Raw genomic sequence first — 12,899 nt, 5'->3', positions numbered from 1 at the left:
TTACAATATACTTATATCTTGTTAAGGCGTCAACGTAACGTAGGTATTCGACATAGTTACTCTTTTCAAAAACCACGTAATTACAACAAATCAATTAATTATCTATACAAATACATATTTACCTGTGAAAATCAAACACAAAATAGCACTTCCAAATCAAGGATCATAAAGAACACTTTCTAACTCTTCCACCAAATTACTTCTAAAATAAACCTCCCTTAACAACTGTCATACAACTTAACAGTCCCAATAAACCTTTAAACTCTATCTTCCCATTAATGCACAATGCTCGCAATAAACAGTGTAGACTTAACTACCCTCTGTTAACAGAGTGGAATGCATAAATTTAACTACCCCAGTTACTTTATTACCACGTTGACAAGACGTTTTACTGCCATTTTAATTGTCCCTTTTATATCTATTGATATTTCAGGTAACGTCTGTCACAATTTTGTATTTCAATGGCGCTGGTTAAAATTATTAGCTCGTTAAATGTTATAGTCGAGGTAAAGAGCACAGTCTTTGGTTTCAATTTAAACGTTGTTTATGATTAATAAAGTTTAATTGTTGCTGTGAATGGAAATTTAAGTATTTCTGCACAATTATTTAAACTCGTAATTCTATGTGTCTTCTCGTGCGAAATTTGAGAGAAAAAAAAAGATTTAGAGGAGATAAACTCTTTCCATGATAAAAATGATGAAAATTGGTTTTTGGTAGTTAACAACTAAGCCATGAAAGCGCAATAGATAGAAAGGAATCGAAAATCAACCCCAAAAGCTAGGGGATTAAGCAGGGGGTGTGTTTTAGTGGAGTTGTCTAAATCAGCTTGTATTAATATACTATACATCTATACATCTTATCATCGGCTGTATATTTTGTATTGCATAAATATATGCATATATGCCAATACTGATGTAACTAATGGATTTGCCCTTTCTATGGTGGTATTATGGTACATAGTGTTTAAGTGACCTCATTAACGAACTCCAATTAACCGGCTAATTCATTGTCAACCAAATTATTGGCAGCACTTAACAACCTATAATATTTCATACTAATATTATAAATACGAATGTATGTTTGTCGTTCTTTCACATGTAAGCTGATATAATTAATAATAATAATAATAAATAATAATATAATCTATGGCACGACATCATGACATACGTCAAAAATTTTTCTGCATATTTTAAATTACAATATTTTAAATTTTACATATATTATCTACATAATTCATCTATAAAAATGTATATCTATATTTCAATACGTGAAGCCAAAACCTTTGGACCCCAGTTTACAAAAAACATTGTTAAAAGTATGTTAGACGTTATGTCAATATAAGAAAAATGCCGTACAATCTAAGAGTGAGACCAAGTGCACATCCTCCACCTCCGGGCTCGTCGCATAGCTCCGCCTCGCAGCCATCGCAATCTGCAGCAACACCACTCGTTGAGGTTGTTGAGGCGTCGAGCTCGACTTCAAGCGACGAGTATTACTCGCCACCATCGTCGCCACCACCTGTACGACGGGGACGAGGCCGGCCGCCAGCATGCCTGGGATCCCGTGGCCCACCGGCTACGAACAGGATCCTCGCTACCGGCGGTAGTGTGCAGCGCATGAAATGGACATCAAAGTTAAATGAGAATGTCATGCGCGCATACTTTGCGGCTACAGAGGGAGGAGCCAACCTCACGGCGTACCGTAGTCGAATCCTATCTCTGTTTCAGGAGCTTGAACCAGCTGTCGACGTATCGGTTCAGCGGCTATCGGATCAAGTGCGTGCCATCCAGCGATGCCACCTGCTTGATGACGTGACACTTGAGAGACTACGTTCTGACTCATTGAGGAGCTGTGTTAACCCGACCTCATCGCAGACAGTCACGCCTACCGCGACTGCTCTGGCACCTACATTGGTCCCGGTGTATTCCGGCCCTTCTGATGAGGACGTAGGTGAAGCGGTATCCTCCATGAGTACCCAGTGTAATAGTCAATTGAGGAGTGCTCTGGAGGATGCGATTCTGGAGTATCGAAACACACCTCCACATAATAGACCGCGATTACCTCGTTTGCCCACCCATAGGAAAAACATCTCGCTAGTCATCGCCATGGATAAGCTGCTAGTCGACTATATCTGTACCTGTAACGATTTGATTGACGTCCATTCAATTCTGTACTGTGCGGCCAATGCAGTATGTCGCATCGCTGGTGTTAAATTCCAACAAGACACAGCGATGCGACCGAAGCCAGCCGTACCGGCTTGGCAGTGCAGGATTGAACGACGTATTGCTGATGCCAGGGTGATGATTGGCAAACTTATCTGCTTCAGGTCGGGCAATATGCGCCCGAGAGTTATGCGCTTTGTGCGTCGAGCATTCATGGGGACTGATATAAGTCCCCAAGACTACCATGCCCGGATCACAGAGCGCATCGACTTTCTGAAGCAGAAGGTTTACGCGTGGGCAAACCGCATTAAGAGGTACAAAAAGCGTGTAGCGAGATATACCCAGAATCGCATGTTCCAGAGTGATCAAAAGTGGATATACAGAGCCTGGGAGCGATCCGATCAAAGTGTGGGCGACATGGGCCTGCCGGATGCTGATTCTACGAATACGTTCTGGCGTAGTATTTGGTCGGTACCGGTTGACCACACTGAGGGTGTCTGGATGCGGGAGGTTGAGCGTGCATGTGAGCCCATAGAAAGAATGCCGGCTATAAATATTGAGACCGAAGATGTAGCCAACGCAGTCCGTTCGCTGGCCAATTGGAAATCTCCCGGACCGGACGGACTGCATAACTTTTGGTTAAAATGGCTGCGTAGTTCGCATGCACGCTTAGCTTCCCTATTCCAGTCATCTGTGGAGTCTGGATCGCTACCATCTTTTTTAACTAACGGTATCACCCACTTGCTCTATAAGTCAGGTAATGCCACGGATCCCAAAAATTATCGGCCCATCACGTGTTTACCCACGTTATATAAATTACTCACATCTATTCTGAGAGGAAAACTAAATGAACATATAACTGGAAATAACATCATGGCTATCTCTCAGAATGGATGTAGGAATGGGGCCCGTGGCACTAAAGAGCTACTCCTCATTGATATGGCCATTTGCCAGCAGGTTCGCCGGAACCGTAGGAGTCTGTCTACATGCTGGATAGATTACAAGAAGGCCTATGACTCTGTGCCCCATTCATGGCTGCTGAGGGTGCTGGAGTTGTATAAAGTAGATGCAACTCTATGCGCCTTCTTGAGATCATGCATGGGCCAATGGACGACTGGCCTTCGCTATCCAGGGTGTGGGCGGGTTCTCGGTGACGGCGAGTTGTTAAGGATAGAGCGAGGCATCTTTCAGGGTGACAGTCTGAGTCCCTTGTGGTTTTGCCTGGCACTGAACCCTCTCAGTACTTTACTGAGGATTTCGGGCCAAGGTTATAGGTTGCGAAGAGATGGTCAAGTCATATCTCACTTGTTCTACATGGATGACCTCAAGTTGTTTGCTTCATCCGAACCGCATATGGTGGAATTGCTGAAGGTGACTGAAGTTTTCAGTAATTCCATCAGAATGGAGTTTGGTGTAGACAAGTGTGCGGTCATGCATGTAAAACAGGGGAGGGTGGTGACATCCGAGGGTTTACAACTCTCGGATCACACAACTCTCAGACCGCTCCTCGCCACCGACACCTACAAATACTTGGGTATGTCACAGGCGTTAGGCATCGATGAGGTGGGAATGAAACGATCGTTGCGGGAACGTTTCTTTGGCCGCCTGAGAAAAGTACTTAATAGTCTTTTGTCGGGTGGTAACAAGGTTCGTGCCTTTAACGGTTGGGTCATTCCACTTCTGATGTACTCCTTTGGCATACTCAAGTGGACTCAGACCGAGCTGGACGCCCTGGATAGGAGAGTCCGGTCACTGCTGACCTCATATCGGATGCATCACCCGCGATCATCGGTGATGAGACTGTACATTCCGCGGAAGTGTGGGGGTCGAGGTTTTTTGAATGCCAAAACCCTCCACAACCGCGAGGTGTGCAGTCTTCGAGATTATTTTCTCAGCACTGATGTGGGGTTGCACCGAGATGTGGTTGCAGTTGATAAAGGACTCACTCCTCTGTCCTTGGCTAACGAGAACTGGCGACGGCCTGTGGTGATGGACGTTGGGGACCGCGTCGATGTGTGGCGGAGCAAGGAGCTGCATGGCAGGTACTATCGGGCCCTTCACGGACCCGATGTCGACCTGCTGGCGTCGGTGGCCTGGTTACGCTTCGGTGATCTCTTTGGAGAAACCGAGGGGTTTGTCTGCGCAATTGCTGACGAAGTTGTCAAGACGAACAACTACCGGAAATATATTATGAAGGACGGCACAATTGACGTGTGCCGGGCTTGTCATCAGCCTGGCGAGTCCCTCAGACATATAGTTTCCGGCTGTTCGCGTCTTGCCAATGGAGAGTACTTGCACAGACACAACCAAGTAGCCAGGATCATCCACCAGCAACTTGCTCTGAAGCATAATCTTGTGGTCACCGAGGTCCCTTACTACAGGTATGTTCCGGAGCCGGTTCTTGAAAATGGCTCAATCACCATGTACTGGGATCGGTCTATAATCACGGATCGCACTATAATTGCGAACAAACCCGATATAGTGGTTGTAGACCGATCAGAGCGTGTCGCAGTAATCGTCGACATCACTGTCCCGCATGACGAGAATCTCGTGAAGGCCGAAAAAGATAAAGAAGTTAAATATTTGGATCTGGCTCATGAGATTGTCGACATGTGGGATGTGGATTCCGCGATTATTGTCCCCATAGTCGTGTCAGTTAACGGACTTATAGCTAAGAGTCTCGACCAACATCTTCGGAGGCTTGCGTTGGGCAGCTGGGTCAAGGGCCTGATGCAGAAGGCGGTTCTTCTCGGCACGGCACGAATCGTTAGGAGGTTCCTCGCCCTGGAGTCCTAACCGCCGGTACTTTGGACCCTGTTCCCGATACCGGTGACCACCTAATTTTTATATTTTTAAATATGTTTTTTTTTTATATTTTTCTTACTATAATGAAAATATATATTTAAAAATGTAATAATTAAGAAGAATTATAAATAAAGAGAATAAAATAATAATAATAATAATAAGCCCGCAGGGCACCTTGAGGCGAGGTGACGGGGAGTAGCGACCCCGCGGTACCTGAGTGCTCCAGGGGGAAGTCACCCTTCCTCATCTCCGGCTTGCCTTAGTTGGCTGGTCGGAGTGAAAACTGACGAGGAAGCGGTCCCCGCCTCTGGCTTGCCTTCATTGGCCGTCCAGAGTGGAGTCGCAAGAGCAGAGCTCCCACTCTGTTCGGAGGACGGATGCTGAGCGTAAGATGGCTAGTGGGCCAGTGATGCCTGAGCCTAGCAAAGGCGCGTGAGCTGAGTTTAACGTCCAGCGAGGCCTCTCCGTCCTTCAGCCGCTCACGTCCCTGTTGCCCCCTTGTTGCTATTGATGCGACTTGTTTAGGGTGGCCCAGTTTGTGAGTTGGCAAGTCTCCGCCTGCCATTTTCACGTGTTTTCAACATTGTCGTCGGCAGGCGCCATAGCACCCGTATTTACCATATTTTCCCAATCCATCAGCACCCCATCCAATAGCCCCAGTAGTTTATTCGTGTAGTTATGTCATAGTTCCCCGCAGCCCGGTGATTGTCCTTGGGAGCATTTCATAGTGTTCACAGGGATAATCACCGGATTGTGACATCTTACATATTTTTTGCATATTAAAGCTGTCTAAATGGGCCTCTACGTGTTGGCTTCGGCCCCACGCATGCCTTCTAAAAGTCCGGGACTCTATAGTCCCGAGATGTTATACAGACATACATAATAATAATAATAAGCCCCCTAAACAACCATACGTCCATGTCGAACATCAGACATACGTGGGGGGCGGACACGCGATTGAAAAATTACTGGCGCGGCTAACATGGCTCTGGACACCCATAAAAATGGAGACACGTAGTAAGAATAAACGTAGGGGAGAAGTGCCATGAAAGGGACACGTATTGAAAGGGACATTTCAAATTACAGCTAAAATAAAAACCGATTCAAATTAACATTATTGTTGTTGTATGGCAGCACTAACGGACATTCGATCGCACCTAACTTCATGCTTCTGTCACTTCAAAGGTGGCCACCGCGTGTGAGTGTTTGTATTACGGTAGAAAAGTATTTTTTTAGCTATTTTTGTAAAACGTTTTTTCAAGTGATGTGAATTGATTATTTATTATTTTTCATAGGATTAGTATCTCCTTGTAGTACACGAATATTAAAACAAAAGGTAAGTACACTTTTATTTACAATTGTAGATTTTGTAGTTATGTTTTCATTTTGAGTATGATATTTATGAAAGGGACACAACAAACGGTTATGAACGGGACGTCCCTTTCATGACTGCTTATATAACTGTGATCAATTATTATTTATTATTGCAGATAAAATGTCACCAAAAAAGAGAACCCGGGTGTTGATGCCAAATAAATTGAAGAGGCAGTGAATGATATGCACCAAATGGGCACACGAAACCTGTGGCATTAAAGGCATTTTCAATTTGTCACTAAAAATATTTTTCAGATAATACCTAACCAAAGTTAAAGAAGACAGTTAATTAGTGTTTAAGATGTTTATGAAACTATGTAATGTACCTAGGTATTGATCTCTATTTCAATTACATGTTATATAATAACTTGTTATGTTCTAATAATAAAAATAGTAAGACTTAGACATAACAATTCCTTTACTTTAAAATCTGATCGTAAACTTTCTTAAAATTATCTATTGTAGTGGTGGTTCCTTTATTATGTTTGTTTTTTACTTAATTTGACCTGATTATTTTAGATATTTTGTATTGTCCCTTTCATAAATGATCATGTCCCTTTCAAAACGGGCCATTTATGAAAGGGACAAAACACACATTTTTGAAAAATGCAAAAATAAATGACTCAACTGCTAGAATTAATAATAACTGTATTTTATTTCAATAGTTAATTAATGAAGGCTTCCCATTCAACTCCAACCTAATAAAAATTATATTTCATATACTTATTAGAGGCTCCACAACATAAATGTCCCTTTCATGGCACCTCTCCCCTATAGGGCCGCTGTCCGGGGGCGATCGCCGGAGCACACCTGGAGTCGACGCTGGGTGTAGCAGCATGCGATCCGTCGGCGGAGTGGAGTTGAATAGGCGGGCTCCCTCCGGGTTAGACCCAAATGCTACAGCCAACCACACACAGGACAGACAGACAGACGATGACAATATTAGTTTAAATTCATACACATCCATAGTAGAACCATTTAGTCCATCCACAACTTCGTACAACCCCACACCGGTGTCTTCCATGGATGAAGATTCTCGTGGAGCACCGACCCCGACCTTAAGTGTTGCGCAGGTGGCTAACGCCTTTTTACCTGCGTCCACTAAGGCTGGGAAACCGCGAGTGCGCATGAGTTGGAGCAAAGACGTAAACATGTTTATTATGCGCACTTACTTTTACATCACTAAGTTAGAAACAGACATGACTATTTACAGAAAGACATTACACGAGCAATTTTCCCTTAAGTACCCAGATGTTAAAGTAACTGAACAGCGAGTCTCGGATCAAAGAAGAACAATAGTACGAAACAAACTTTTATCACAAGAAATATTGAATAGCTTGAAAGAGGAAGTCAGAATACAATTAGAAAACGAAACACATACCTCACCCATACATACATCACCAGAAAGTCCTTCACCAGCACACTCACAAGATCGTACTCTCTCATTATCTCACATGCAAATCCAATCTCAAATACACACACAGACATCATCACACACACAGACCTCTCACACATCTACACAAACAGAGTCTGTAACACTTACACTAGAAAATGACATTGAAACATTAGAATATAGTAGTTCAGAAGTAGAGACACATTTGCAGGAAATCACTGAAAAATTCCAAGCAACACTAACAAAATACTCTGGAATGAACCCTGCATCACGCCCTAAACTACCTAAACTTAAATATAGCCCTAAACTCACAAAATTATTAAATCTATTTAATAACAATATACTAGACCGATTCATCACTGACCATATGCAATTATCCGACCTACATACCATAATTTACTGCACAGCCGTAGTTGTTTCTGAAGAACTACAATACAAAATATTAGAATCTAGCAATAATACAAGACGGAATAATCCATTAAAACCTTCGTGGCAAATTAGGCTAGAGAAAGACATTGAAAAACTTAGGGCAGATTGTGGCAGACTCACACAATACATTAATAATAATAGATCGCACAAAGTAGTTAAAAGAGTAGAAGAAATATTTAGAAGTCGAATTTTACATACAAGACACGAAGAAAATAACAGGAAACCAGAAGAATTTCTGGATACCTTAAAGCAAAAACTTGCCCTGAAAGTCCATAGGCTACGTAGGTATAAGAAAGCGCAGCAACGCAAAAACGATAACATTTTGTTCAACACAAATGAGAAAGTATTTTATCGAAACCTCTTAAAACCACACACCAACACACAGACTGCACCTACAGAAACACCAACAAAAACACAGCTGGAAGAATTCTGGTCTAACATATGGGAAAAAGATATAGAACACAATAATCAGGCAGAGTGGATAACAGAAGAAGAGAGTAGGTGGAGCGAAATAGGGGAGATGGCATTTGAAGAAATAACACAATCAGATATTACAAGTATTACAGATAAATTACACAACTGGAAGGCACCAGGCATAGACAAAATACACAATTATTGGTTTAAGAAATTAACATCTTTACACAAACACTTAGCAAAAAACTTAACAGATATCGTTTTAGGGAGACAAGATATACCAGATTTCTTAGCGACAGGAATAACCTACATGCTGCCAAAAGGCACACACTCTCCACAACCTTCTCAATACCGACCAATCACTTGTTTACCCACCTTGTACAAAATCCTAACTTCAGCAATAACTAGGAAAATTAATAATCACATTGAAAGCAACAACATAATAGCTGAGGAACAAAAAGGATGTAGGCGGGGTCATATGGGCTGCAAAGAACAGCTAGTAATTGACTCAACTATTCACAAACATGCCACCACAAAAAATCGGAACCTTCATTGCACCTACATAGACTACAAAAAAGCCTTTGATAGCATACCGCACTCCTGGTTAATTCATATCTTAAATATATATAAAATCAACCCAAAAATAACAGATTTCTTAAAAATCGTTATGAGCCAATGGAAAACCTCTTTACAGTTAACTAGCAACAACGACACCATTACTACCAGACAAATATCTACCAAGGCGACTCCTTAAGCCCGTTATGGTTTTGTCTGGCCCTAAACCCCCTGTCACATTTGCTGCATCGTACCCAGGTTGGATATACTCTCAAACACTCAACACAAGACACAACAATCTCACATCTTATATACATGGACGATATAAAACTTTATTCTAGAACTGAGAAAGAAATGAAAAGCCTGATTGATGTAACGGCACAATTTAGTAAAGATATTAAAATGGAGTTCGGATTAGATAAATGTAAAACACTGCACATTGTAAGGGGCAAAATCCAACCTGGAGACTATACACTAGACAACGACAACACTATCACAGCCATGGAATCTACTGACTTATACAAATACTTAGGATATAAACAACTAAAGGGAATAGATCACACTGCAATTAAGGAAACGCTTAGTACAGAATATAAAAAACGCACAAATGCTATTTGTAACACACAATTGTCCGGTAAACACCTAATAAAAGCCCTTAACACCTACGCTATACCGATACTAACCTATTCATTTGGTATTATTAAGTGGACCAAAACGGATATCGAACAAATAGAACGAACCACACGCACAACACTCACAAAACACAATAATTTGCACCCAAAATCTGCAGTAGAAAGATTAACTATCAAACGACACAAGGGAGGAAGAGGCTTAATAGATATCCATCATCTCTGGCAAAAACAATTATATAACCTAAGGACATTCTTTCATACAAAATCACACACAAGCAACATCCACAAAGCTATCACACAAAACGATCACAACTACACACCACTTAACCTTAGTGACCACTTGGACACACCGGACCCTAACAACACTAACCCACAAACACAAAAATTGGAAGCTTGGAAAAGGAAAGTACTCCATGGGCGCCACCCACACGATCTGGAACAAGCACACATAGACACTATAGCATCCAACAAATGGCTCCAAACGGGTAACCTATTTCCTGAAACAGAAGGATTCATAATAGCCATACAAGACCAAATAATAAACACCAAAAATTATAGAAAATATATTTTAAAAGACCCTACAGTAACAAACGACAAATGCCGGAGATGTCACAGTCAACCGGAAACCATACAGCACATAACCGGAGCTTGCACAACACTCACACAAACAGACTACACACACAGACACAATCAAATAGTCAACATCATACATCAAAACCTCGCACTCAAACATAACCTCATACATAACACAAGCACACCATACTACAAATACACACCTGAAACTGTTTTAGAAAATGCATCATACAAAATATATTACGACAGAGCAATACTTACCGACAGAACCATACACTTTAACAGGCCCGATATAACACTACAAGATAAAATAACAAAAACCACTTACCTGATAGATGTAGCAGTCCCCAACACTCACAATATCCAGAAGACCATCACTGAAAAAATAAGTAAATACGGAGAACTTAAAGACGAAGTCGCGAGGATCTGGAAACAAAATAAAGTTTATGTTGTTCCCATAGTTGTCTCTACCACTGGCGTCATCCCAAAATACCTACATCAATGCCTGAAAATTATTGACCTTAAACCATCTACTTACATAATGATCCAAAAAGCCGCTATCTTAAACACCTGTAGAATAGTTAGAAAGTTCCTGCAAATAGAAGAAAACGACATCACACCACATCACACAACAACACAAACATAAACTCACACACCCTGCATTCACTTGGTGTACACCCGTGAATGCAGGTTATACCAGCTCAAGAGCTGAGATTTAAAACCCTTTTCACAAAAATAATAATAAATCTTTATTTCAGAACCAAGTTCCATAGGTTTTTTTACAATTTTAATTACAATAAAATCACAAAAACAAAAACTAAGTATTAAACACTATTAAAATTAGAATTAAAATAAAAATCAAATAAAATATAATAAAATGAAAAAAAAAAACAAAAATAACAACTTCCCTTATTCAGTATATATATATATATATATATATATATATATATATATATATATATATATATATATATATTCAAGCAGCTATAGATAACCATCTTCTTAACATGGAACTTGCACACAGTCTGTCAGCAAGTTCCCTAATAATGGTGTTTCCACACGTACCACCCCTGGACATGAATCCAGCTATTCGGTTTCTCTGGATGGCATTAAACGTGTTCAGTCTCGCCTCGGTAAACATACCTGAGGCGCTACAGTACGGCGCCAGGCCCATTAGGTGTCTATAGATGTTATTGTACTGAACACGAATGGCATCCAGAGACCTCTTTGTATACTCAGTCCAGAGCTGGCACGTGTAGAAGCTCTGACAGTATGCCCTGAACAGATGTGCTTTGGTTTCTGGGGTCGCTTTAACAAATTTCCTGGCCAACATATTGCCAACAATTGACAACGCCCTACGCTGACGATCAATGTCCGCATCATCTTTCATGTCTGACGTCAGTATGTGACCAAGGTACTTGAACCTCTCCACCACCGCAACTACCTGTCCGCCTATCCATACTGGTGGAACATTTTGTGGACCTCTTCCTGATCTAAATACTAGAAGTTCAGTCTTTTTAGCATTATACACTAAGTCATGTTCTCTAGCATAAGTCTCACAAATAGAGAGCAGTCTTCTCAGTCCCTTGATCGAGGGGCTGAGCAGAACCATATCGTCTGCGTAGCTGAGGTTGTTGACATATCTGTCACCTAGCCTCAGCCCCACTGGTGTCCTGCTCAGCTCCTCGATCAAGTCATTCATATATAAATTAAACAGATCAGGAGAGGTCAATCCACCTTGCCGAACACCACAGGAAAGCTTATAGCTGTCTGACAAAGCTGATTCCCATCTAACATTGTTAGACTGATTAGAATACCAGTATCTAATCAGTCCAACAACGTCATTCTGCACTTTACTGTTTTCTAGTTTGTCCCATAACCGATTGTGGTTGATTGAATCAAAGGCGCCGATTTCACCTTTTAATGGTGGTGGTGATGGGGGCATGGTATGGTGTTTCATCTTTTTTTAATATAGACTACACCTGCAGTAAGATTTGATTTTGTGCCGCGAGGACTTTTACAAACAAACAAACAAACAACGGACACAAAGTACAACAAGCAACGATTTGTGGATCGCACAAATAATTGTTTTGTGTGGAAATCGAAACCACGACCTCCCGGCGCTATAGCAGTGGCGTGGCGACATTTATTCTACAGAAAGATGTAAGTCAGGAACTTTATTTTGTAAGCAGCGCGACTGGTTTGAGCCTCGTAAACGAATTATAAAAGGGCAAGGAACTCTGTCTGTCTGTCCGTGACGCTTTCATGATTCAACGAACAATCTAATGACAATTCAAGCCATAGATTATATTCTAGGAAAGGGCTAAGGCTGTTTTTTGCAAACTAGCATAGAAATTGGAAACCTAAAAAAATACATTTTAGTTATCAAACGACTAATGGCTACTACACACAAGCCGCACAGAGTTGTCAATATCCAGCATTACCGCTTGACTGCTAGAAACCAATGACGCCGGCAAGCCGCCTTACCCTGTGAGTAGAAGTCCTTATAATTATTTAAAAAGCGTACTGCTCTTTTGAATCAATGTTTAATTTATGTAACAA

The 12,899-nt window shown here is 41.4% G+C and overlaps 2 protein-coding genes across 2 annotated transcripts in view; both read right to left on the bottom strand.

Moving 5' to 3' along the window:
• Tk (Tachykinin) overlaps nt 1-12,899 on the bottom strand; it is a 97,427-nt gene that overhangs the window by 25,232 nt on the left and 59,296 nt on the right. The window lies entirely within an intron of this gene.
• Nucleotides 11,314-12,039, bottom strand: LOC142982353 (uncharacterized). Its single transcript, XM_076128815.1, has one exon. The coding sequence runs from the start codon at nt 12,037-12,039 to the stop codon at nt 11,314-11,316; it is 726 nt and encodes a 241-aa protein (XP_075984930.1).

The sequence above is a fragment of the Anticarsia gemmatalis genome, chromosome 21 (assembly GCF_050436995.1).
Source record: "Anticarsia gemmatalis isolate Benzon Research Colony breed Stoneville strain chromosome 21, ilAntGemm2 primary, whole genome shotgun sequence".
Taxonomy (NCBI): domain Eukaryota; kingdom Metazoa; phylum Arthropoda; class Insecta; order Lepidoptera; family Erebidae; genus Anticarsia; species Anticarsia gemmatalis.
This window is presented reverse-complemented; position numbering and strand designations above follow the sequence as displayed.

Coding starts and splice junctions, on each gene's coding strand:
- LOC142982353 (XM_076128815.1), bottom strand. CDS start 12,039: ATGAATGACTTGATCGAGGAGCTGAGCAGGACACCAGTGGGGCTGAGG.